The 21,425-nt window shown below is 71.9% G+C and overlaps 3 protein-coding genes across 6 annotated transcripts; all 3 read left to right on the top strand.

The window, feature by feature from the left end:
- The first annotated feature begins 94 nt into the window (after positions 1-94).
- On the top strand, positions 95-7,355 carry ARHGAP30 (Rho GTPase activating protein 30). Its single transcript, XM_080570036.1, has 12 exons — positions 95-892; positions 1,398-1,500; positions 2,902-3,046; positions 3,140-3,222; positions 3,302-3,409; positions 3,502-3,629; positions 3,713-3,851; positions 4,032-4,132; positions 4,219-4,296; positions 4,732-5,190; positions 5,277-5,476; positions 5,969-7,355. The coding sequence occupies exons 1-12, from the start codon at positions 784-786 to the stop codon at positions 7,325-7,327; spliced, it is 3,012 nt and encodes a 1,003-aa protein (XP_080426162.1). The 5' UTR covers positions 95-783; the 3' UTR covers positions 7,328-7,355.
- Positions 7,356-7,787: 432 nt separating this feature from the next.
- Positions 7,788-13,598, top strand: USF1 (upstream transcription factor 1). 4 transcript variants are annotated; one of them, XM_080570043.1, is made up of 11 exons: positions 7,788-7,913; positions 9,580-9,673; positions 9,822-9,871; positions 9,996-10,114; positions 10,516-10,617; positions 10,702-10,894; positions 11,603-11,690; positions 11,798-11,856; positions 12,310-12,404; positions 12,672-12,800; positions 12,912-13,598. In XM_080570043.1, the coding sequence occupies exons 2-11, from the start codon at positions 9,666-9,668 to the stop codon at positions 12,999-13,001; spliced, it is 933 nt and encodes a 310-aa protein (XP_080426169.1). In that variant the 5' UTR covers positions 7,788-7,913; positions 9,580-9,665; the 3' UTR covers positions 13,002-13,598. The 4 variants fall into 4 exon arrangements, with proteins under 4 accessions (XP_080426169.1, XP_080426171.1, XP_080426170.1 ...); XM_080570045.1 differs by having other exon boundaries at positions 10,002-10,114; XM_080570044.1 differs by having other exon boundaries at positions 7,836-7,913; positions 9,602-9,673.
- A 1,275-nt stretch (positions 13,599-14,873) lies between these two features.
- Positions 14,874-21,308, top strand: F11R (F11 receptor). The gene is made up of 9 exons (XM_080570047.1): positions 14,874-15,024; positions 17,595-17,651; positions 17,896-18,009; positions 18,137-18,280; positions 18,744-18,946; positions 19,024-19,126; positions 19,632-19,743; positions 20,038-20,086; positions 20,795-21,308. The coding sequence occupies exons 1-9, from the start codon at positions 14,958-14,960 to the stop codon at positions 20,828-20,830; spliced, it is 885 nt and encodes a 294-aa protein (XP_080426173.1). The 5' UTR covers positions 14,874-14,957; the 3' UTR covers positions 20,831-21,308.
- The last annotated feature ends 117 nt before the right edge of the window (positions 21,309-21,425 follow it).

Below are 21,425 nucleotides of genomic sequence, written 5' to 3' on the forward strand. Positions count from 1 at the left end.
GGGCGTGCCGGTGCTTGTGCATGAGTGTGCAAGAGCCTCTGGGGCCGCACGCGGGCGCAGTCTGTGCACCCAACTGGGCGGCCTTGGTGCGAGCACGGGCCCAAGCGTCCACATGTGTGTGGATGAATGCAAGGGTGTGTGCAAGTGTGCAGAACTGCATGAGTGTGTGCGAGCATGCACAAGCATATACAAGGACGCGTGAGATGTGTGTGAGCATGCATAAGTGCACATGACCAAATGTGAGCAAGTGTGCACAAGTGCACAAGCATGCCTGAGCATGTGTGAGCATGCACGAGTGTGCATGAGCGTGCATGAGCGTGTGTGAGCATGCACGAGGCCCAGGTAAGGATGCCCAAGTGCACAGACCCGTGTGCGTGGACGCACGAGTGTGCACAGCCGCACGCCACCATGGAGCGGGCTGCACAAGGACGCGCGGCCACGCGCACGGCCACGCGCGAGGGAGGGTGCGCGAGCGCGTTCAGGAGAGCGCGGAAACGCGCGGCCCGCGCCCTGCCCTGCGGTTTTGACGCGCCGAGGAGCAGGAAGCGGCCTCGAAGGCGGCCGCCGCCTTCCTGCCCCCGCCAGCGGGGCGCCCCGGGCCCTCGAGGCTGCGTCAGGGCCCCGGGGCCGCGGCACTTCCTCCCCGGGGCCGCTTCCGCCCGCTGCCGCCTGCCCCCGGCCGCGCTGGGGCTTTGGGCGCCCCGCTCCCCGCTCGGGCTCCTCCTGGGGCTGGGCCCCGCCATGGGCAGGATCTGACCCGCCGGGGGGGTCCCCGCCGCCCCCATGTCGCTGGCGCTCAAGGCCCGGCAGAAGGCGAGGCGCAAGGGCGGTGCCAAGGAGCGGGTTTTCGGCTGCGACCTCCTCGAGCATCTCCAGCAGTCGGGGCAGGACGGTAAGCGTGGGGAGCGGGGACCCTGTGCTGGGGGGGCCTCCCGGGGGCCCCCCCGCTCCCCTCCGTCTCCTCCGTCCCTGGGGGTCGCCCCCCGCCGCCGGCCCTGTGCCCCCCAGCGGAAGCGGGGAGGGGATGGTGGTGACGCACGCCATGCGGTTGCATCACCGGGGCTTGAGCAAGCGGCGGAGCTGGGGTGCATCCCGCAGAGCCCCCCCCGAGATTTTGGGGTCCCCACAGGGCTGGCATGCCCGATCCAATCTCAGCTCCCCGCTGCGCCCCGTGGTTTGGAGGGGGTGAGCCCCAGGGGCTCGGTGGCCTCGTCCCCAGGTCCTGGTGGTCTCAATCTGGACATGGGGACCGGCGGCACCGCAGGGACACCGCCGTGGTGGGGACCCGCTCCCTCCTGTCACCCCCCGCGCTCACTGGGGACAGGGCCCGGGGCCTTGGGAGGGGTCGGGGGGCTCCGTGGGGGCCGATGCCAGACCCGGCGGTGCCCGTCCCGCAGTGCCCCAGGTGCTGAGGAGCTGCACCGAGTTCGTGGAGCAGCACGGGGTGGTGGACGGCATCTACCGGCTGTCGGGCGTCTCCTCCAACATCCAGCGGCTGCGGTGAGCGGGGCGAGGGGCCGGGGAGGGGCCGGGGAGGGGATGGAGGGCGAGGGGAAGAGGGAGCTGGGATGGAGCTGGGGACCAGGAGGAGACCGGAGGGTGGGAGGTGGGGATGGGACGGAGATGGGGCCGGGTGGAGACAGAGGAGGGAGCGGGATGGCGATGGGACCTGATGGGATGGATTTGGGAAGGGAGATGGGGTTGGGACCAGGATGGAGGGAAATGGGGACGGGACGGGACGGAGATGGGACCAGGTGGGGTGCGTTTGGAGGGAGGGGTGAGACGGGGATGGGATGGAGATGGGGCCGGGTGGAGACAGAGGAGGGAGCGGGATGGGGATGGGACCAGAACGGGGCAGAGAAGGTGGAGATGGGGACAGGACAAGGCGGGACCAGGTGGGGGGGAGGCAGGGATGGGTGGGCATGGCACCGGGGGGTGGAAATGGGGACGGGATGAGGCAGGACCAGAGGGAAGGGGACGGGGAGAGGACAGGGAGGGGGCCGCAGAGGAGGGAGGTGGGGTGGGGATGGGTGAGGACAGGAGCAGGCGGAGGGGAGATGGGGATGGAGGCAGGGCCAGAAGGGGTGGAAATAAAGTGGGGGGACAGGGACAGGGCCGGGACCTGCCCCCGGTGCTGGACCCAGCCCCTCCGCCCCCTGCAGCCTTTCCCTGCCCTCCCCGCTCCCTCCTGCTCGCTCCCTATTTCGTTCCTGCTTTTACCTTTTTTCTCCCACTTCATTCATTTCTGTTCACTCTCTCACTTGCTCTTTCATGAATCCTCTCCAGTTCTGGGCCATTTTTTTCACTCTTCTTCCTTCCTTCCCTCAGCTCTGTCCTCCCTTATTTCCCCTCCCCAACACCGGGGTGCTTTGTCCTTCCACCCCCCCCCCCCCCGGGTGTCCCCAGCGTCCCCATGTCCCCTGCATCCCCAGGATCCCCAGCACTGCCAGCGTCCCCTGGGTCCACAATGTCCCCAGTGTCCCCCACACCCCCAGTTTCCCCCAGCATTCCCCACATCCCTGGTGTCCCTCTATCCCTGCTGTTTCCAGCGTCTCCAACATCTCCACATCCCCAGGGTTCCCCGAATCCGTGTTTCCCTGTACTTCTGGCATCCCCATTGTCCCTAAATCCACCTGTCCCCAAATCCCCATGTCCCTGTACTTCTAGCATCCCTGTTGTCCCCAAAACCCCACGTCCCTGTATTCCTGGCATCCCCATTGTCCCCAAATCCCCACGTCCCTGTATCCTCTGCACCCACCTGTCCCCAAACCCCCACGTCCCTGTATCCCCCGCGTCCCCAAGCATTCCCTCGGGACGCTGGGCAGGGTGCGGGGATGGGGACAGCCACGTCCCCGTCTCCGTTGCCGTCTGTCCCCGACGATCCACGTGCCCCACGGGCAGGCAAGAGTTTGACAGCGACCGCTGCCCCGACCTGCACCGGGACGTCTACCTGCAGGACATCCACTGCGTCAGCTCGCTCTGCAAGGCGTACTTCCGCGAGCTGCCCAACCCGCTCCTCACCTACCAGCTCTACGACAAATTCGCCGTGCGTCCCGCTGCCCCCTGGCCCCGGGGACGAGGGGGGGGGGGGGTCCCCGGGAGGTGGCCCCCGTCACGCCGTCCCCGTCCCCCCCAACAGGATGCGGTGGCCATCCAGATGGAGGAGGCGCGCCTGGTGAAGATCAAGGAGGTGCTGAAGGAGCTGCCGGCGCCCCACTATAGGTACGCGGGGGGGGCCGAGCCCGCTGTCCCCGTGTCCCCAAACGCCGCCGTCGGCCCTAAGGCGTCCCCGCGCCCGCAGGACCCTGGAGTTCCTGATGAGGCACCTCCTGCACATGGCGTCCTACAGCAGCCAGACCAACATGCACGCCAGGAACCTGGCCATCGTCTGGGCCCCCAACCTGCTGCGGTGAGCTGGGGGAATCGCGCACGGCCCCGGCTTTGTGGGGCGCGGAGCTGGGGGGGGGTCAGGGCAGGGAGCGTACCCCGTCCCCGTGGCAGGTCGAAGGACATCGAGGCGACGGGGTTCAACGGCACGGCGGCCTTCATGGAGGTGCGCGTCCAGTCCATCGTGGTGGAGTTCATCCTCACCCATGTGGAGCAGCTCTTCGGGGACGCCCCTCTCTGCGGTACGTCCCCGCGGGGCCGGGGTGGGGGGGGACACGGGGCCGTGGGGGGGGGACGCCCTGACCCACCCCACCCGGTGCCGCAGGCGGCGAGGCGGCGCGGCGCTCCCGGCTGCTCCCTGGGGACGGGCAGGCCCCCTACCACGTACCGGCCGTGCTCAGCCAGGGCGACGGGCCCCCCCCGATCCGGCCCTACCACACCATCATCGAGCTCAGCGAGCACAGGTAGGAGCCGCCGGTGTCCCCGCTGGTACCGGTGTCCCCGCTGGCTCCGCGTGCGCCGGTGTGTGACCCCCGCACACGCGTGTGAGCCCCTGCGCTGGCGGTCGTGGGCATGCAACGAGCTCGAGCGTGCACGAGCGTGCATGAGCGTGCACGCCGATGCCTCACGCCGGTGCCCCGCAGGAGGAAGGGCTCCCTCAAGGCCAAGAAGTGGAAATCCATCTTCAACCTGGGCCGCTCCAGCCACGAGGCCAAGCGCAAACTGGTGAAGGCGGAGGAGAAAGGTTGGGGCCCTGCCCGCGCCCCAGTGTCCCCCAGCCCCCCCCCGTGTCCCCGCTGTGTCCCCAGCCCCTTCTCCTTCCCTCCCCAGAGGACAAGTGCGGGAAGCTGAGCTTGCGGCCGGCCAAGAGCATGGACTCGCTCAGCTCCGTGCCCTTCAGCAGCGAGGGTAAGGGGAGGCGCCGCGGTGCATCCTCGGCGCGGTGTCACCTCCGTCCCCGTCCCGGTGCCCAGGCACGGCCACGCGGCGTGGCCTTGGGGGAGAGAAAATGGGGACGAGGTGGGGACGGAGAGGGCAGGATGGGGACGGAGACGGGAGGGATGGGGACAGAGGGCAGGAATGGGATGGACAGGACGGGGATGGTGGTGGTGGAGGGAGTTGACAAGGATGGTGACAGAGGGGGCTGGGGTGGTGCTGGACAGGGGACAAGGATGGGGATGGAGGGGACAAGGAAGGTGACAGAACAGTAGGGAGAGGACGGGGCGGTGATGGACGAGCCGATGGCCGTTGCCCCCATCCTCTGGCTTGGCACCATCCCCTGGTTTGGGGAGCCCTGGGGACAGGGGACGCCTGGCCCTGACTCCAGCCCCCCGCTGGGAGCAGAGGACCCCCGGCTCAGCACCGCGCGCTCGGTGAAGCAGCCGCCGCAGCGCAGGGAGAGCTTCGACACCTGCCCCTCGCCGGCGCCGGCGGAGCCCTTCCCCGCGCTGGAGGAGAGCCCCGAGGAGAAGCTGAAGGCGCAGGAGGAGCTGCGGGGCCCCGAGTCGGAGGGCGAGAGCAGCACCAAGTCGGAGCCCACCACCCCCAAACCGGGCCGGGCGGCGCTGGTGGGGGCTGGCGGGGGCCGCTCGCCCGCGGCCACCCGCAACCGTGCCGAGAAGTGCGCGGGGGTGCACATCTCCGGCCCCTTCTCCGTCACCGTCCCCTTCCACATCACCTCCAACCTGTCCCGCCTGACGCGGGGGCAGCCGTGCCCGGCGCTGGCCCAGCTGGGCTCCGCCAGCCCCCCGCCGCCCGCCCGCCGCAGCGCCGGGGAGCCCGCGGCACCCGAAAACCCCGCGGGTGAGACACGGGGGGGGGACACGGACCCGGTGATGCTGGGGGGGGGGCTGGAGGGAAACCCCCTCACCCCCACGGCGTCTTCCCAGGGGAGGCGAAGGCGGCGGAGGAGACGCGGCTGTCGCTGGAGCTGCGCGACTCCTTCGCCTTCCTGGACAGCCAGGAGACGTGGCTGGAGCACGGCGGGGACGGGGACCCGGCGGCGCGGGCCCTGCCAGGGGGCAGCGACCTCGAGGACGGCGACGGGTTCCTGGCCCTCGAGGAGGGCATGGAGAGCGGCTTCATGAACGTAAGCTGGTGCTGGAGGGCACAGGGGTGGTGAGGAGGGGACAGGATGGTGCTGGAGGGCACAGGGATGGTGACAAGAGGGGACAGGATGGTGCTGGAGGGCACTGGGGTGGTGACGAGAGGGGACAGGATGGTGCTGGAGGGCTCAGGGATGGTGACGAGGGGACAGGATTGTGCTGGAGGGCACAGGGGTGGTGATGAGGGGACAGGATGGTGCTGAAGGGCACAGGGATGGTGACGAGTGGGGACAGGATGGTGCTGGAGGGCACAGGGATGGTGATGAGGGGACAGGATGGTGCTGGAGGGCACAGGGGTGGTGACGAGTGGGGACAGGATGGTGCTGGAGGGCACAGGGGTGGTGACAAGAGGGGACAGGACGGTGATGGAGAGGTCCGGGTGGCACCAGGGTGGCAGGGTGGGTCTGGGGGCCGTGCCTTGCTGCACTGGGGGTCTCGGGCATGGCCGTCACCCCCCCGCCCCTCCCTGTCCCCAGCCGGGGGAGCCCCCCGCGGAGCAGCCGGCCAGCTACCTCTCCATCGAGGAGTGCATGGACGAGGAGCTGTTCTACATGGCGCCCAGCGGCTCCGACGCCGAGGACGCCGCGGGGGACACCGACTCGGACGACATGTTCCTCAGCGCCCACGACGAGCTCAGCCCGCTGGCGGCCGAGCCCGAGCCCCCCGCCGAGCCGGGGGCGGGCACGGGCACGGCACTGGGGCCACCAGCACCGCACAGCCCCCCGGTGCCGCGGGACAGGTCCCCATCGCCGGCGGCGCCGTGCCCTGCGGGGGAAGCAGCTCCGGGTGCTGGGGAGCACGCAGCAGACCCCGCTGGGGATGTGGCGGAGGGGGGGGCATCGGGCCAGCCCCTGGGGGAAGAAGAGGAGCAGGCTGGGGGCAGCGGGGTGAGGAATGCCGGTGGCAGCTCCGGCCCGGGAAGAACTGAGGCCAGCACCGAGACGGGGCCGGGGGCTGAGGCTGCACCAGCCCCGGGCTGTGCAGGAGCGGAGCTGGCTCCCGATGCCCCAGACGGGGAAGCAGAAGAAGACGGGGCCGGCGCTGGGCCCCCCACACTGGAGCAGCCGGGGCAGGGGGAGCCCCAGCCTTTGCAGGGGTCCCCCCTGGCCCCCCCAGATGAGGAGCCTCCCCTGCAGCCTGCTGAGCCTCCCGTCCCCGAGGCTCCCTCTGAGGCTCTGCCCCCCCCAGGGGCCAGCACGGAGGGCTCGGGTCCCCCCCCGGGGAGCACCCCCATCGCCGCCACCCTGCAGCTGGGGGATGCTCCCCAGGCCGACCCTGACCCCGAGCCCCCCCCCGGCGGGGCCGTGCTGCGCCGTGACGGCAGCGCCCCGGTGCGCCTGGCCTCCCGCCTCGTGCGGGTGCAGCAGGCCCGCTCCGTCCCGGTCGTGCCGCCCAAGCCCCAGTTCGCCATCGTCCCCCCGGCCCTGCGGCCCAGGACCCTCCCAGCTGACGGTGCCAACGGCGTCCCGGCCGGGGCGGTGGCGGCGGAGGAGCGGACGGCTCCCGGCAGCCCTGGGGGGGCGGCGGGACGGCGCGCGGGCTGGCGGGAGGGCGGCAGCGTCTCCTTGGACGACGCCGCGATGGCCGAGCGGCAGCCGGTGCCGGTGCGGAGGATCCAGACGTACGGCGGCGAGGAGCCGCCGCCCGCCACCCCCAAGGCGCTGCCGTTCCAGCGGGCCCCGCTGCGCCCGCGCCTGCTGCGGCCGCTCAGCTGCGTGGCTGCCCCCCAGGGCCCCGCCACCCGCGGCCGGCCGGGCCAGGCCCAGGACGACGGGGCAGCCCGGGGCACAGCGCGGCGGCCGCTGGGCGCTGAGGGGGCGGCAGGCGAGCGCTGACGGGGGACCGGGGGGGACCGGCAGGGGACCGGCGGGGGGGGGGGGGGCTGGGGGCGGCGGGGGTCGTGCTGCCGTGAATAAAGGCTCCGGGCTTCGTGATGTCTTTGCCTCGTGCGGCACAACATGGCGGCAACCGGGGTGGCTTCACGGGGGTGGGGGTGTGGTGGCGCCCCGTGGTGCTACCCCAGCGGGGACCGGGGTGGAAGTACCGGGGAGCGGGGGCGCAGCCCGCACCGGGGCTGGATCGTGGCGGGGAGCTACGGGAGAGGCGGGGGGGGGCGCTGCCCTCTTCCAAGATGGCGCCGCCCTCAGCCAAGATGGCGGCGGGCGGGAGCGCCGCGCTTCGCCGTCTAAGATGGCGCCGGGCACGCTCTGAGATGGCGGCGGGAGGGGGGGGGGGCGGGGAGGCCGTGCCCGGCACCAAGATGGCGGCGGCGGAGCGGCGGAGCGGCGGCGGCGCCCCGGCCCAAGATGGCGGCGGGGGCGGGGCGGGGCGCGCTTCCGCCCGGGCCCGCGATGGCGGCGGCGCGGCGCCGTGCGCATGTGCGGGGCTCCATGGCGAGACAAGGGGCCGAGCGCGCACAGGGTAAGCACCGGGCCCGGCCGGGCCCCGCCGCCGCCCCCCCGCCCCCCGGCCCCGGGGGCTGCCCCCCCCCGCCGCCCTGCCCGCCCCCCGGGCCGCCCCCGCCCCCCCCGGGTCGCTCCCGCCCCCCCCCGGTCCCCTTCTCCCCCCCTTCCCCCCCCTTCCCGTTCCCCGCTCGGTCCCGTGCCCCCCCCCGGTGCCCCCCCCGGTTGTCACCCCCGCTCCCGCCGCCCCCCCGGCCCGGCCCCCCCGGCCCCCCCCCCCGGCGCCCCGCCGTGCCTGTCACGGCGCTCTCTGACAGCCCCGTTGTCCCCCCGCCCCGTGCCCCCCCCCCGGCTTACCCCATCTCGTGTTGCCCCCCCCAACATGTCACCCCCCCCAACATGTCACCCCCCCCAACTTGTCACCCCCCCAAACTTGTCACCCCCCCAACTTGTCACCCCCCCAAAAATTGTCACCCCCCCAATCTTGTCACCCCCCCCAAAATCGTCAGACCCCCCCCAACTTGTCACCCCCCCCCCCCAAACGTGTCCCCCCCCCCCCCAGCAGCCCCGGGGGGGCCCCACGGAGGCCCGGGGGGGTCCCTTTGCTTTGGGGGCGGGGGGGTCGCAGCTGATCGGCCCCAAAGGGCCCAGTTTTGGGGTGCCCCCCCCCACGGCACCCCCCCCTGCTCGTGGCCTCGGCCCCAAGTCACCCCAAAACCCGGGGGGGGGGCACCGCCGGGTGACAGCGGAGCAGGGGGGGCGCCGCCACCACCGCCCCCCCCCGCGCCCCCCCCCCCGGGGATGCGAAAGTGAAACGGGGCCACCCAAAAACGGCGGCGCCGCCCCCGGGGACACCGGCGGGGAGGTGACGGGGGGGGGGGCGGCCCGGTGGGGACCCGGGGCTGGTTTTGGGGGGCTGCCCCCCCCCCCCTCCGTCCGACCCCCCCGTGCTGTCCCCAGGCCAGAGCCAGCCCCGTCACCTCCCCGGTGCCACGGGGGGGGTTTGGTGGCCGTGACGGGCGAGGGATGGGGGGGGGGGGGGGGCTGTGGCCACCGTTGGGTGGCTTGGTGACACCGAGGGGCAGCTGGGGAGGTTCGGACGTGGTCGGGGGTGGCTCTGGTGCTGTCCCCACGCCCCCCTGTCCTGTGTCCCCCTGTCTCTGTGTCCCAATGTCCCCCCATCCCCGTGTCCCCCTGTCTGGCCCCGTGTCCCCTTGTCCTGTGTCCCCCCATCCCTGTGCCCCCATGTCCCCTCATCCTATGTCCCCCTGTCTCTGTGTCCCCACGTCCCCCTGTCCTGTGTCCCTCGTCCCTCTGTCCCCACGTGCCCGTATCCCCACGTCCCCTTGTCCTGCGTCCCCCATCCCTGTGTCCCCATGTCCCCTCGTCCTATGTCCCCATCCCTGTCTCCATGTCCCCACATCCCCTTGTCCCATGTCCCTCGTCCCTCTGTCCCCACGTGCCCATATCCCCACGTCCCCTTGTCCTGCGTCCCCCATCCCTGTGTCCCAATGTCCCCCCATCCCCGTGTCCCCACGTCCCCCTGTCCCATGTCCCCCATCCCCGCGTCCCCACGTCCCCTTGTCCCACGTCCCCCGTCCCCCCGTCCCCCCCCCTCTCCCCGCCCCCGTCCCCCCCTCTCACCGTGCCCCCTTGTCCCCGTGGCCCTGTCCCCGTGTCCCCAGGCTGAGCCCCGCCGCCTCGCAGGGCGCTGAGCGGGAGCCGCAGCACCCATCTGCCGCCGCCCTCTGATGCCCGGCGCAGCGGAGCGATGAAGGGGTGAGTGCTGCCGCCCCCCCCCCCGGGCGAAATCCAAATTCGGGGTGGGTGAGGAGGGTGTGTGTGGGGGGTGCGGTGGCTCGGGGACCCCCGCGGGGGCCGCTGCGCTCTCCGGGCTGTCCCCACCACGCCGCCCTTGTCCCTGCAGGCAGCAGAAAGCAGCCGAGACGGAAGAGGGCACGGTGCAAATCCAGGAAGGTGAGGGGGGGGGCCCTGTTCTGGCCGGGGGGGGGGGCAGCGGGGGTCCGGGGGGGTGACAGGGGCCAGCTGCCGGGTCCCCTCCCCGCCATGGCCCCCCCCCCCGCCGCCTTCCTGCCCCAAGGTGCAGTGGCCACAGGCGAGGATCCCACCAGCGTCGCCATTGCCAGCATCCAGTCGGCCGCCACCTTCCCCGACCCCAACATCAAGTATGTCTTCCGCACAGAGAACGGCGGCACGCAGGTACGCGGCGGGGACGGGGGGGGGGGGACACGGTGACCCCCCCCCCGTGGGGCAGCAGGGAGGAGAGGGGTCGGGTTTGGGGGGAAAGCGGGGACGTGGGGGGCACGCGGTGTCCCCTCCGTGGGGCAGCCGGGAGGAGAGGGGTCGGGTTTTGGGGGGAAAGCGGGGACGTGGGGGGCACGCGGTGTCCCCTCTGTGGGGCAGCCGGGAGGAGAGGGGTCGGGTTTGGGGGGAAAGTGGGGACGTGGGGGGCACGCGGTGTCCCCTCCTTGGGGCAGCCCGGAGGAGAGGGGCTGCATTTGGGGAGGGGGGAGCACGGGGAGCGGCGTGGCCGGGTCCCGCACCCCGGCACGCGGCGGGGCTGAGCCGGCGCCGTCCCCGCGGCCGCGGCCGTCCCGCAGGTGATGTACCGGGTGATCCAAGTGGCGGACGGCCAGCTGGACGGGCAGACGGAAGGCACCAGCGCCATCAGCGGGTACCCCGCCACGCAGTCCATGACCCAGGTGCGCGCCGCGGTCGGTGCGGGGCCGGAGGTGGCGCCGGGGCCGGGCGGCGCGCTGGGACACCGCTGTCACCGTCCCCTCTAGGCCGTCATCCAGGGCGCCTTCACCAGCGAGGATGCGGTGGAGACGGAGGCCACGGCCACCGAGACCCACTACACCTACTTCCCCACCACGGCCGTGGCCGACAGCAGCACGTCCGCCGGCGCGGGGACCACGGCCACCGCTGTCGTCACCACGCAGAACTCGGAGGCGCTGCTGGGGCAGCCCACGCCCACGGGTACGGGACACGGGGACAAGGGGTGGGGACGGGGACGGGGAAGGGGGGTGAGAATTAAGGTGGCTGTGGGGATGGGGATGAAAACGGGGATGAAAAGGGATGAAAATGGGGATGAAAATGGGGAGGAGGATGGGGACGATAAGGGGAATGCGGGTGACGGTGGGGACGAAGATGGGGACAAGGGATGGGGACAGGGACAGGGAGGGGGGTGAGAATTAAGGTGGCTGTGGGGATGGGGACAAGGATGAAAACGGAGGAGGATGGGGATGAAAATGGGGATGAAAATGGCGAGGAGGATGGGGACAATAAGGGGAATGCGGGTGAGAGTGGGGACGAAGATGGGGACAGGGACAGGGAGGGGGGTGGCAATTAAGGTGGCTGTAGGGATGGGGACAAGGATGAAAATTGGGAGGAGGATGGGGACGATAAAGGGAAGGCGGGTGACAGTGGGGACAAAGATGGGGACAGGGGATGGGGACAGGGACAGGGAGAGGGGTTAGAATTAAGGTGGCAGTAGGGATGGGGACAAGGATGAAGATGGGGAGGAGGATGGGGACGATGAGGGGAATGCGGGGACAAAGATGGGGACGGGGGATGGGGACAGGGCAGCTGCCAGCCCCCGCTGGGGGCGTCGCAGCCGCGGTCCCCGTCGTGGGACGTGGCGGAGCGCTCCCCGCCTGACCCCCCGTCTCATTTCGGGCCGTTCAGGGCAATTCTTCGTGATGATGTCGCCGCAGGAGGTCCTGCAGGGTGGGGCGCAGCGCTCCATCGCCCCCCGCGCCCACCCCTACTCCCCGTGAGTACCGGCACCGCCGGGGGCCCGGCGCGCGCGGCGGGGGGCGGCTCAGCGGCGACGTGCGGGCCCCCTGCCAGCACCGACCCCTCCGCTCCCCCCCCCCCCAGGAAGGCAGAGGCACCGCGGGCGACCCGGGACGAGAAGCGCCGGGCGCAGCACAACGAAGGTACCGGGGGCCCTGGGGGGGGCGGGGGGGGGGTGAGGCTCCCGGGCGGCCCCGGCTCTGCCCCGGGGCTCCGCTTCTAGCCCGAGCAGCCGGCAGGGCGCAGACCCGTGGCCAAACCCTCAGATATTTGGCTGGTTTGGCCCCAAACCAACCGGCGCGGGGGGGGCGGGGGGGGGGCAGGAGCCGGACCCCGAGGGCAGAGCTCGGCCCCTGGGGTGCTTCGCCTCCGGGGCTGGCGGGACCCAGCCCTGCCCGCCGACCCCGTCCCCCCCCCTCCTGCCCAGCGCGGTCAGGGGCAGCGCCCCCCCCGTGCGCCCCCCCAGCAGGCGGGAGGCGAGCAGGGAGACCCCCGGCAGGGTCTGCGCCGCGGGTCGGGGGGGTTGGGGTCCCAGCGTTGCCCCCGGCGAGGGGTCTCCGGGGGGGGCCGGCTCCGACGTCCCTCTCGGCTCGCAGTGGAGCGCCGGCGCCGGGACAAAATCAACAACTGGATCGTGCAGCTCTCCAAGATCATCCCCGACTGCTCCATGGAGAACACCAAGTCGGGGCAGGTAGGGGGGCCGCGGGGGGGGCACGCGGGGCCGGGGAGATTCAGGGCGCGAAGGGGACACGGGGCCGGGACGGCGGCGTGGGGATCGGGGTGGGCGTCGGGGTCCTGCATCCCCTGGGGTCCTGCATCCCCTGGGGTCCCGCGTCCCTCGGGGGGCCGTGGCCGTGGGGCGGGAGCCGGGAGCGGGTCCCGGTGTCCCCCCGGGGGGTCCCGGTGTCCCCCCGGGGGGTCCCGGTGTCCCCTCTGACGCCCCCCGTCCCCTCCCCAGAGCAAAGGGGGGATCCTGTCCAAGGCCTGCGACTACATCCAGGAGCTGCGGCAGAGCAACCACCGCCTCTCCGAGGAGCTGCAGGGCCTCGACCAGCTCCAGATGGACAACGAGGTCTTGCGGCAGCAGGTGAGCGCCGGGGGGGCCCCAGAGGGGGGCTGGGGGCGACGCGGGTGGGGGGGGGGGCCCGGTGCTCGGCCTCACCCCTGCTCCCCCCCCGTCCCCCCCCCCCCCCGGCAGGTAGAGGAGCTGAAGAACAAGAACCTGATCCTGCGCGCCCAGCTCCGCCAGCACGGCGTGGAGATCGTCATCAAGAACGACAGCCACTGACGGGGCCGCCGGCGTGGGGACGGGGACTCAGAGGGGGCCGGCGGCCACTGGCAGCCCCCCCCCGCGGCCGCCTCCCATGCTCAGAAGCGCCTCTCCCCCCCCCCCCCCCCCATGCCCCCCCCCGCCCGGTGTGACATGAGGAGCCCCCCGTTTGGTTTGTGCCCCCGTCCCCCTGCCCCCGGCGTCGCCGTGCCCGTCTCACGTCCCCGCGCTTCGTGCACACGCTCTCGGCCAGGCGGGCGCCGGCCCCGCTGCCCCCCAGCACTGCCTGGACCCCCCCGCCTGCGCCCCCCTCTCCGGGTGTCACCCCCCCCCTTGTCCATCCCCCCCCCCAGGGTGTCACCCCCCACCCGGGTGCCATCTCTCCTGGGGGCTCTGGTGGCTCTCGCCCACCCCCCCCCGACTCTTCCCCCCCTCCCCGGGGTCCCCACTGGGGTGCGGGGTCCCTGGTGCCGCGACCCCCCCCGTTCTTCCTCCTGCCCCCCCCCCCCGCCCCCCCCCGCCTGCTGCAGCTGGCCCGGCCCAGCAGGCCCAGACTTTTTTTTAAAAACTCTCAATTTAAAAAAAGCGAAAATAAATAAAAATAGTGATTTGTTTTTCCAGGCCCTAACGCTTATTCCCCTGCTCCGCCCGCAGCACCCAAGGGACCCCCCCGGTCCCCCCCCGTCCCTCCCCCAGCCCCCCTGCCCCCCAGTGAGCCCCCCCAGCTCTGCGTGGTCCCTTTGACCCTATTGTACCCCCCCTGCCCACCATGTCCCACCAGTCCCCCGCGTCCCCTGTGGCCCCTGTGGCCCCTGTGGCCCACCACGACCCCCCCAAACCTTTTTTCCCCCATCCCCAGCGTGTCCCCAACCCTCTCCTGTCCCCCCACATCCCCCAGCCCCCGGGGGCCCAGGGGTCCCGCGGGGGGGGCGAGGAGGGGACGATCAGGGGACGATCACCCCCCTGTCCCCATCTCGGTCCTGCCGGCCCCTCCCCATTGATTTGGGGTGACCGAGCCCCCCCCCCCGGCCCCAGGCCCTGCTGGGGGCCCGGTGTCACCTCCGCAGGGTGACGAGGGGCGGGCTGGGAGGGATGAGAGGAGACGGGAATCGCTGCCGTGGTGTCACCGTGCTGTGATGTCACCGTGCCGTGATGTCACTGTTATGTCATCATGCCGTGATGCGACTGTGTGTCATGATGTCACCGTGTGCCGTGATGTCACTGTTGTGATGTCACCGTGCTGTGATGTCATCGTGCCCTGATGTCACTGTGCCGGGATGTCACTGTATCATGTCGCTGTGTTGTGACGTCACAGTACCATGACGTCATCATGCCGTGATGTCACTGTACCATGACGTCATCGTGCTGTGACGTCACCGTGTCGTGATGTCACCGTGTGCCGTGATGTCACGGTGTGTCACGTCACCGTGCCCTGATGTCACGGTGTCGCGATGTCCCCACGCCGTGACATCACGGTGTGACAGCGCCGTGCCGGGCAGCTCCGTGCCGGAGCAGGGGCTGTACTGGGAGCACTGGGGGCACTGGGAGCCCCCCGGGGCCGAGGAGGCCGCAGGCCCTGTCGCCATGGCAACGGCCGGGCCCCCGCCCGGCAGCCCCCACGCGGGGCGCGGAGCGCGCCCATTGGCCAGAAGTTCAGGCGCTCCCTCTGATTGGCCGTCCCGCCCCCCCCGCACACCTGTCTCTCGCGCGCCCCCTTCGCCTCAGCCAATCGGCGCCGAGCGAGCCGGGGCCGGGCAGCGGGGCGCGCCCCTTCCTTGACGAGACAGGCGGCTCGGCCAACGGGGCCGCGCGAGGGGCGGGGCCAACTCGCACCTGGCAGAGGGGCGTTGCCGGATTGGCTCGGCCCCGCGGGGCGGGGCGAGCCCGCCCTATCGGCGGCCGGGGGCGGGGCCCACCTGGGCGGGGCGGGGCCGCACCTGGCCCGGGGCGCGCAGTGCGGTGGCGGCGGCGGCCATGGCGGGAGCGGCGCTGCGGGGCGGCCCCGGGCCGCTGCCCCTCCTGCTGCTGTGCGCGGCGGCCGGTGAGTGCCGGGGGGCGGCGGGCGGCCGGGGGGGGTCCCGGTCCCGGTCCCGGTCCCGGTCCCGGTCCCGGGGGGTGGGGGCGGGTTTGCCCGTCGGGGGTCCCGGTGCCGGGGCGGCCGCGGGGGCTCTCGGGGCGGTGTCGCTGCCGGTGGGGGTGGCCGTGGGTCCGCCGGTGCTCGGAGCCGGTACCGGGACGGGGCGGGGGGGTTCTGCCGGTGGGCCCCGGGGGCGATGCCCAATCCCCCCAGCCCCCGGTTCCCGGCCGGGGGGCCGCCGTGAGGCTCGCTGTCAGCCACCGGGTCCGCCCGCGGGGAGCGCGGCGGTAACGGGGCATTGATAACCCGGTGGGGTTCACCCTGCGGTACCGGGACACCGCCGGTACCGGGACGCCTCCCACCCCGTTATTCCCGGTACGGGTACTTCCGTGGGCACAGGACACCTCTGCTTCCTCTTCGGCCTCGCCGCCATCGCCTGCCCTGGGGACACCGGGGGCCACCAGCGCTGGGACACCGGGGACACCGGGGGCACCGTCCCCCGTCCCCGGTGGCGGCGGCACTGGGGGCACCGGTTGGAGGAGCCGCTGCCGGTTCGTGCCGTCCGTCGGGGCCGCGGCACGGTGCGGTCAGGGCAGCGTCCCGGTGACCCCGTTACCGTCCCCGTCCCCACCCAGCCGGTGGCGGTGACTCAGGGCACCGGGGGCCGGGCGGTGGCCGCACCGGGGACATCCGGGCCTGGGCTTCGGGAAGGAACGCTGCGGAAACGGCCCCGCGCCAGCACCCCGCCGGCCTCGTGCTGCGGCCATCGCGGGGACGGGGACGGCGACGGCGGCGGGGACGGCCCCGTCCCTCCCCGCCACCCCCGCTGTCCCCCGTTAACGTGCGCCCGCTTTCGGGGGGCGGAGGCCGAAGTGGAGCTGTGGGGGGGCTGCGTGCCACCGGCCCCCTCCCCGCCGGCGGTGGCCTTCCTGTCCCCGCGCGGTGACGTCCCCTCCTTTGTGCTGGGACAATTCCGGGCACGGGTCGGGGTTAACCCGAGCGGGGCTGGCGCCGTCGGGGCTCCCGGCCCTGTGGGGCTGCGGGATGGCGTCTTTTGGGTGTTTCTGCCCCAAAACGCACCGAAGCAGCCCCCTCGCCCCCCGGGCTGTGGTTCGGGGACGTGCGGGGGGCTCCGAGCAGGTCGGTCCCATGGCCGCATCCTGCAGCCGTGCCTTTTCCTGTCCCCGGGCCGGGTTTCCCGTCCCCGCCGTGCGCTTCCTGCACGGCCGGGGCGCAGCAGGAGCGAGGTGTCGTCCCCCCCTGCCGCCCGTCACCCCCCCCCGCGGGGCTGGCGGTGCTTCGAGGCGTCCCCTTCCCGACCAGAGCCGCAGCTCCGGGCACCGGCCCCAAACCCGCTTCTGGTGCCGGACCCGGCCTGCGTGCGGCCCCCTGCCACGGCCAGGACCCCCGGCGCGAGGGCCCTCCAGAAGCCCCCTCGGGGCGGGCAGGGGCCGGGGGCCCCGGGACCGGGCGCCCTCCTCCCGCTGGGTTTCGCTTGGCAGCGGCTCGGGGAGCAAAGTGCAGGCGGCTCCGGGCCCGGGCGGTTTCGGTTCCCGGTGACGGCGGCCGGCCCCGGCCTCTCCCATGGCGTGACTCACGGCCCCCGCACACCGGCCCCCGCACACCGGCCCCAAACCCACCAGGGCCTCTCTCTCCGGCCACACCGGCGAGGTCCCGGTTTGGGGTCCGCGAGCGGCCTCATCCACCGGGAAGCGGAGGTCGGAGGCCGGAGATGGGCCGGGAGCCCCGGCCTCCGCCTCGGCTCGGCCGTATTTCCCCCGCCTGTGGCTGGCTATGCAGGGGGAAGCGAGCTTTGTTTGTACCCGGTGTGCAAGGGCAGGCGTGCGCACGCGTGCCGGGCAGGGGTGTGTGCGTGTGTGTGTGCGTGCACACGTGTGCGCGAGGGCAGGGAGTTACGAAACACCCCCGGGGCTGCCCCCGGGTCGGTTTCCTGCGAAACCAGGAGGGCCGAGAGGAGGAGAGGCCGCGGCAGGTAGGGCAGGATTTTCCAGCTGAGGCCGTGCCACAACGCGGTGCGGCGGTGTCACCTCTGCCCCAGGGCTCCCGGTGACCTCGGCGGTGGCGTCTCCAGTGTCACCGGGCGGCCACGGAGCTGGGGGGGGGGACAGCAGTGCCGGGGACCCCGTCCCGCTGTGCCGCGGCTGGTCCCGGTGTGAGCCTTTGGCAGCCGGCCCGGCACCGGGTCCCCGAGCTGATAAACCCCGCGGTGCCGAGGTCGGGAGGTGCTGTTAAAGGGTAACTGCGGCTGGAAACTGATTAACGAGCCGAATGAAACCTCCTGGGCTGAGAGGAGGAGGAGGAGGAGGAGGAGGGAGGGAGGCCGGCCTCACCGCAGGGCTGTATCGCCGGGCCGTGGGCCCCTCGGTGCCTGCCCCCCCCCCAGATGGGGACGGGGACGGGTCCCCAGATGCTGGCAGGGCTCGGCAGACCCCGGTGCAGCTCCGGCATCCCTCAGGACCTGGGCTCCTCCTGGTGCCTCCCGCGTGTCTCAGGCGCGTCCCTTCCTCCCGCAGGGTCCCTGGTGGGCGCCCAAGTGACCTCCGAGACGACGCAAGTGCCTGAGAACAGCGGTGAGTGCCTGGCTCCGGCCCCCAGAGCGCCCTGCCCTGCTGCCCCTGCACCGGCGCTGCCCCCATCAGCTCGTCCTGGGCGCCTGGTTTGTGGCCGAGGCACCCGGCGTCCCCCCGAGCACCCCGGCTCCAGCCGATGAGGGACTTCCCCGGGCTCTCGGGGTGCTCCACCTGCGGATTCCCTGCGCTGGGGGGGGCTCCGGGGGCTGCCGGCCCCCAGCTCAGCGCCGTCTCTCCCCTGCAGCCGTGGACATCTACTGCACGGCGTACAAGCCCAGCATGAGCAGCCCCCGCATCGAGTGGAAGTTCCAGAAGGGCACCTCGCTGGTGCTGCTTTACTACGGGAACGAGCTCACCGGTACGTCCCCCCCCCGCAGCCCCTCGAGGCCTTCCCTTGGGGTTTTTATCTCCGGTGAGGCCGCGGCGTGCGTCTTTCTGTCCGTCCGTCCGTCGGCTGCCTCCCGACCCGCCCCCTCTCTCTGCAGAACCCTACAAAAACCGCGTCCAGTTCTCGTCCACCAAGATCCACTTCAGCACGGTGACGCGGGAGGACACGGGGAAGTACATCTGCGAGGTGGTGGAGGGCAGCAGCCAGATCTCCAAGTCCGAAGTCAACCTCATCGTCCAAGGTGCGCCGCTGGCCCCCGCGTCCCCGCGCTGCCGGTCTGTCTGTCCCGCGGAGCCCTGCCGTGCCACCCGCTCCCTGCCCGGGACCCCTGACCCCTGTCCCCGCTGCCACGCGGGGGGAGCCAGCTGGGGGAGGGATGCTGGAGCTGCCCTCCCCTGTTGGCAGTACGGGTGAACCCAGCAGATTTAAGGAGCTCTAAGGCCCCCTCGAGCCCCAGGGAGCGTGGCATCAGCTCGGGCCCTGAGTGTAGGGGTGGACACCGGGCTCCTCGCGGTGGCTTTAGGGGACGCTGCGTTCTGGCGGCATCTGGGGCTGGCTCCGCCAGGTGCCCCCGGCACCGGGGCTCTCCTCCGCTTGGCGTTCCCCCATGAAACGCCTGCTCGGGGCGAGCAGGGGAAGTGAGAGCGGCCGTGCCCCTGCTCGGGGTGGAACCGAGCTCTTCTTCCCTCGCCCCGCTCCCGCAGTGCCCCCCTCCAAGCCGGTGGCCCACGTCCCCACCTCGGCCACCATCGGCAGCAAGGCCGTGCTGCGCTGCACCGAGACGGATGGCTCCCCGCCGCCCACCTTCCGCTGGTACCGGGACACCATGCTCATGCCCAGCGACCCCAAAACCAGCCTGACGTTCAGGAACTCCTCCTACACGCTGGATTCCACCACCGGGGAGCTGGTGAGTGCCGGGCGCTCAGGACGCGGGGACCCCCAGCCTCCGCAGCCACGCTCTCGTTCCTCTCCTCTCCCCTCCAGACCTTCGAGCCCGTCAGCAGCTTCGACACCGGTGACTACTACTGCGAGGCCTCGAACAACGTGGGCTCCCCCCAGAAATCAGACGTCGTGCACATGGAAGCCAGTAAGGAGCAGGGGCGGGGGCCGGGGCGGTGTGGGGCTTCTCCAGGCTCCGCTCGGCTGCGTCTGGCACGAGTCATGTTCCGGGGAGAACTGCCTGGTTGCGTGTCAACCTGCTACCCTCCAGCCTGCAGGGTTCAAAGGAATGCTAATTAGCTGCACTGTTAATGACCCTGCTGTTTGGTCTCCAGCAGCATGGGTTGAAACAAGTCCTTAGAGTGATGTTATGGAGGTGGGAGGGAGGAAGCTGCCCGTGGAGATGTTAAAATGCAGCTGGAGCTGGCCGGGGCGGCCCAGTCCTCGTGCGAGCCAGACCCAGCTTCGATGCTGGCCTGCGTTTGGACCGGGGCTCGCCTCTGAGCCTCGTCATGCCCCTCTGAAGTGGGGTCCCTGCCCTGCAGGCTGGGTTTGTGGGTGTGGAGCTGGGGGTTTGCGCCCCGTCGGCCGGCCGCGGCCCCGGGCTGGCATCCAGCAGCCCCCCGACAGCCCCCCCCCATCTCTCTCACCAGACGAAGTCAACGTGGGCGGCATCGTGGCCGCCGTGGTGGTGCTGCTGATGGTGCTGGCGCTCATCGCCTTCGGGATCTGGTTCGCCTACAGCCGGGGCTTCTTCAGCAGTGAGTTCCGCGCCGTGCACCCGTCCCTGGGGCTCGCTCCCCTCTGCGCCGGCGCCGCTTTCCCTGCACCCCCCTAACATCCCTGTCCCCATTCTTTTATTTCAGAGAGAAAAGAGTAAGTGAGCCCGGAACGCTGCCGCTCCCTGCGAGCCTCCCCCAAGTGTCCTCCCCGCTCCCAGTCCCTGTCCGGAGCAGGCGGGTGGCTGGGACCGTGCCCTGGTGTCAGCGGGTTCCTGGGGGGGGGGACGGGCAGTGCTGTGGGCAGCGTGCCCCCCCCTAACGCGCTCTCTTTCTGCAGCACCGCCAGCAAGAAGGTCATTTACAGCCAGCCCTCGCACCGCAGCGAGGTGAGTACGCCGTGCCCCGGCGGGGCGCCTGCTGGGCACGGAGCGTGACGGGAGCGCGGTGATGGGGCCGTGCCGTCCCCCGGGGGGGCTGTGTCCCCCGGGGAGGGGGGGGGGGGTCCTCGAAACCGCTGAGCGGTGCCCAGCCACAGGTCTGACGGCCAAGGGGGCAAGCGGGGACCCCGGTGCCACCCTGACCTCGCAGGCAGGTGCCACCGCTGTCCTTGGCAGCGCTGTTTGGAGCGAGCTGGGGACCTTGAGCCGCCCTCTCGGGACGGCGGCGAAGCCTCCGCAGCAGCCGGAGATCGGCGCCCGTGGGCTTCGCTGGCCACCCGAAACGGTTCCCAGGGAGACCGGCTCCTGCGGGCACTTGTCATGCAAAGCGGGGAGGGGGCAGCCGCACGCCCCGCGCAGGGACAAAGCGGGTCCGGGGGGGGGCTTCATCGCTCAGGACAACGGGGTGGTGCCGCACAGCACCCCCGGAGCAGGGCAGAGCCCTTCTCGTGTCTCTTCCCCAGACGCGGGAGCGGTGCTCGCCCCAAAACCCTCTGGCTGCGGCGCTGCCGGGTGCCCGAGCCCCCTTCTCCAAGCCAACCCCCCCCGGGTGCAGCCCCCTGCTCCCGGCCCGGGGTCCCTGCGGGCACCGCGTGCCCTCGTCCCGCCCGGTCCCCGCCACCCGCTGCCGGTAACGTCCCCGCTTTCCCTCCACAGGGCGAGTTCAAACAGACGTCCTCCTTCCTGGTGTGAGGCCCCTCCTGCGCCGCGAACTGTTGTAAATGTTTTCTAATTACTGTAGCTGTGATTTTTAACTATTTTTTGTTGTTTTTTTTTTTTTTTTAAGTGCTACCTTGGCCCTTGTGTCTGTCCCTACCCCCTTGATTTTTTTTTTGGGGGGTAGTGTCCTTCCTCTCCAACCGGTGCCTTGCTGCCCCGGGGTCCCATCGGGGTCCTGTGCCTTGTCCCCACGCAGGGGCGTGGTGGCTGCTCAGGGACAGCGCCGCGTCCTCGGAAGGGCTGTGGCCGTGGGGGGGTGCTGGGGGTGGAACCCCCTCTCCCAGGGTCTCTCCTGGGGGTCAGGGGTGGGAGTGCATCCCCCAGCGCCAGTCCCAGCTGGCCACTGGTGCCAGTTGCCCCCCCGTACTGGGGGCCGTTCTCTTGTAACCACCCACGCGATGATGTTGGTGGCTGTCGCTGGAAAAACATCAATAAACCTTGCGTTCTTGTACCGAGTGCTCGGAGCCTTCCCTGGGGACGGTGACACCACTGGGGCTGAGCCCTGAGCAGGAGGGGACCGCCGGCCACTTGTGGCACGCGGGGGACACCCCCCCCGGGACCCCTGGGC

Source organism: Anser brachyrhynchus, assembly GCF_964034855.1.
Source record: "Anser brachyrhynchus genome assembly, chromosome: 28".
Classification (NCBI taxonomy): Eukaryota; Metazoa; Chordata; class Aves; order Anseriformes; family Anatidae; genus Anser; species Anser brachyrhynchus.

Excerpts from the sequence above, each read along its gene's own strand:
- F11R (XM_080570047.1), top strand. The coding sequence starts at position 14,958 with ATGGCGGGAGCGGCGCTGCGGGGCGGCCCCGGGCCGCTGCCCCTCCTG. Across the intron at positions 17,652-17,895 it reads GCAAGTGCCTGAGAACAGCG|CCGTGGACATCTACTGCACG; the intron begins GTGAGTGCCTGG and ends TCTCCCCTGCAG. Across the intron at positions 19,744-20,037 it reads CGGGGCTTCTTCAGCAGTGA|CACCGCCAGCAAGAAGGTCA; the intron begins GTTCCGCGCCGT and ends CTCTTTCTGCAG.
- ARHGAP30 (XM_080570036.1), top strand. The coding sequence starts at position 784 with ATGTCGCTGGCGCTCAAGGCCCGGCAGAAGGCGAGGCGCAAGGGCGGT. Across the intron at positions 3,630-3,712 it reads CGGGGACGCCCCTCTCTGCG|GCGGCGAGGCGGCGCGGCGC; the intron begins GTACGTCCCCGC and ends CCGGTGCCGCAG. Across the intron at positions 4,133-4,218 it reads GGTGAAGGCGGAGGAGAAAG|AGGACAAGTGCGGGAAGCTG; the intron begins GTTGGGGCCCTG and ends TTCCCTCCCCAG.
- USF1 (XM_080570043.1), top strand. Across the intron at positions 9,872-9,995 it reads CACGGTGCAAATCCAGGAAG|GTGCAGTGGCCACAGGCGAG; the intron begins GTGAGGGGGGGG and ends TCCTGCCCCAAG. Across the intron at positions 10,115-10,515 it reads CAGAGAACGGCGGCACGCAG|GTGATGTACCGGGTGATCCA; the intron begins GTACGCGGCGGG and ends GCCGTCCCGCAG.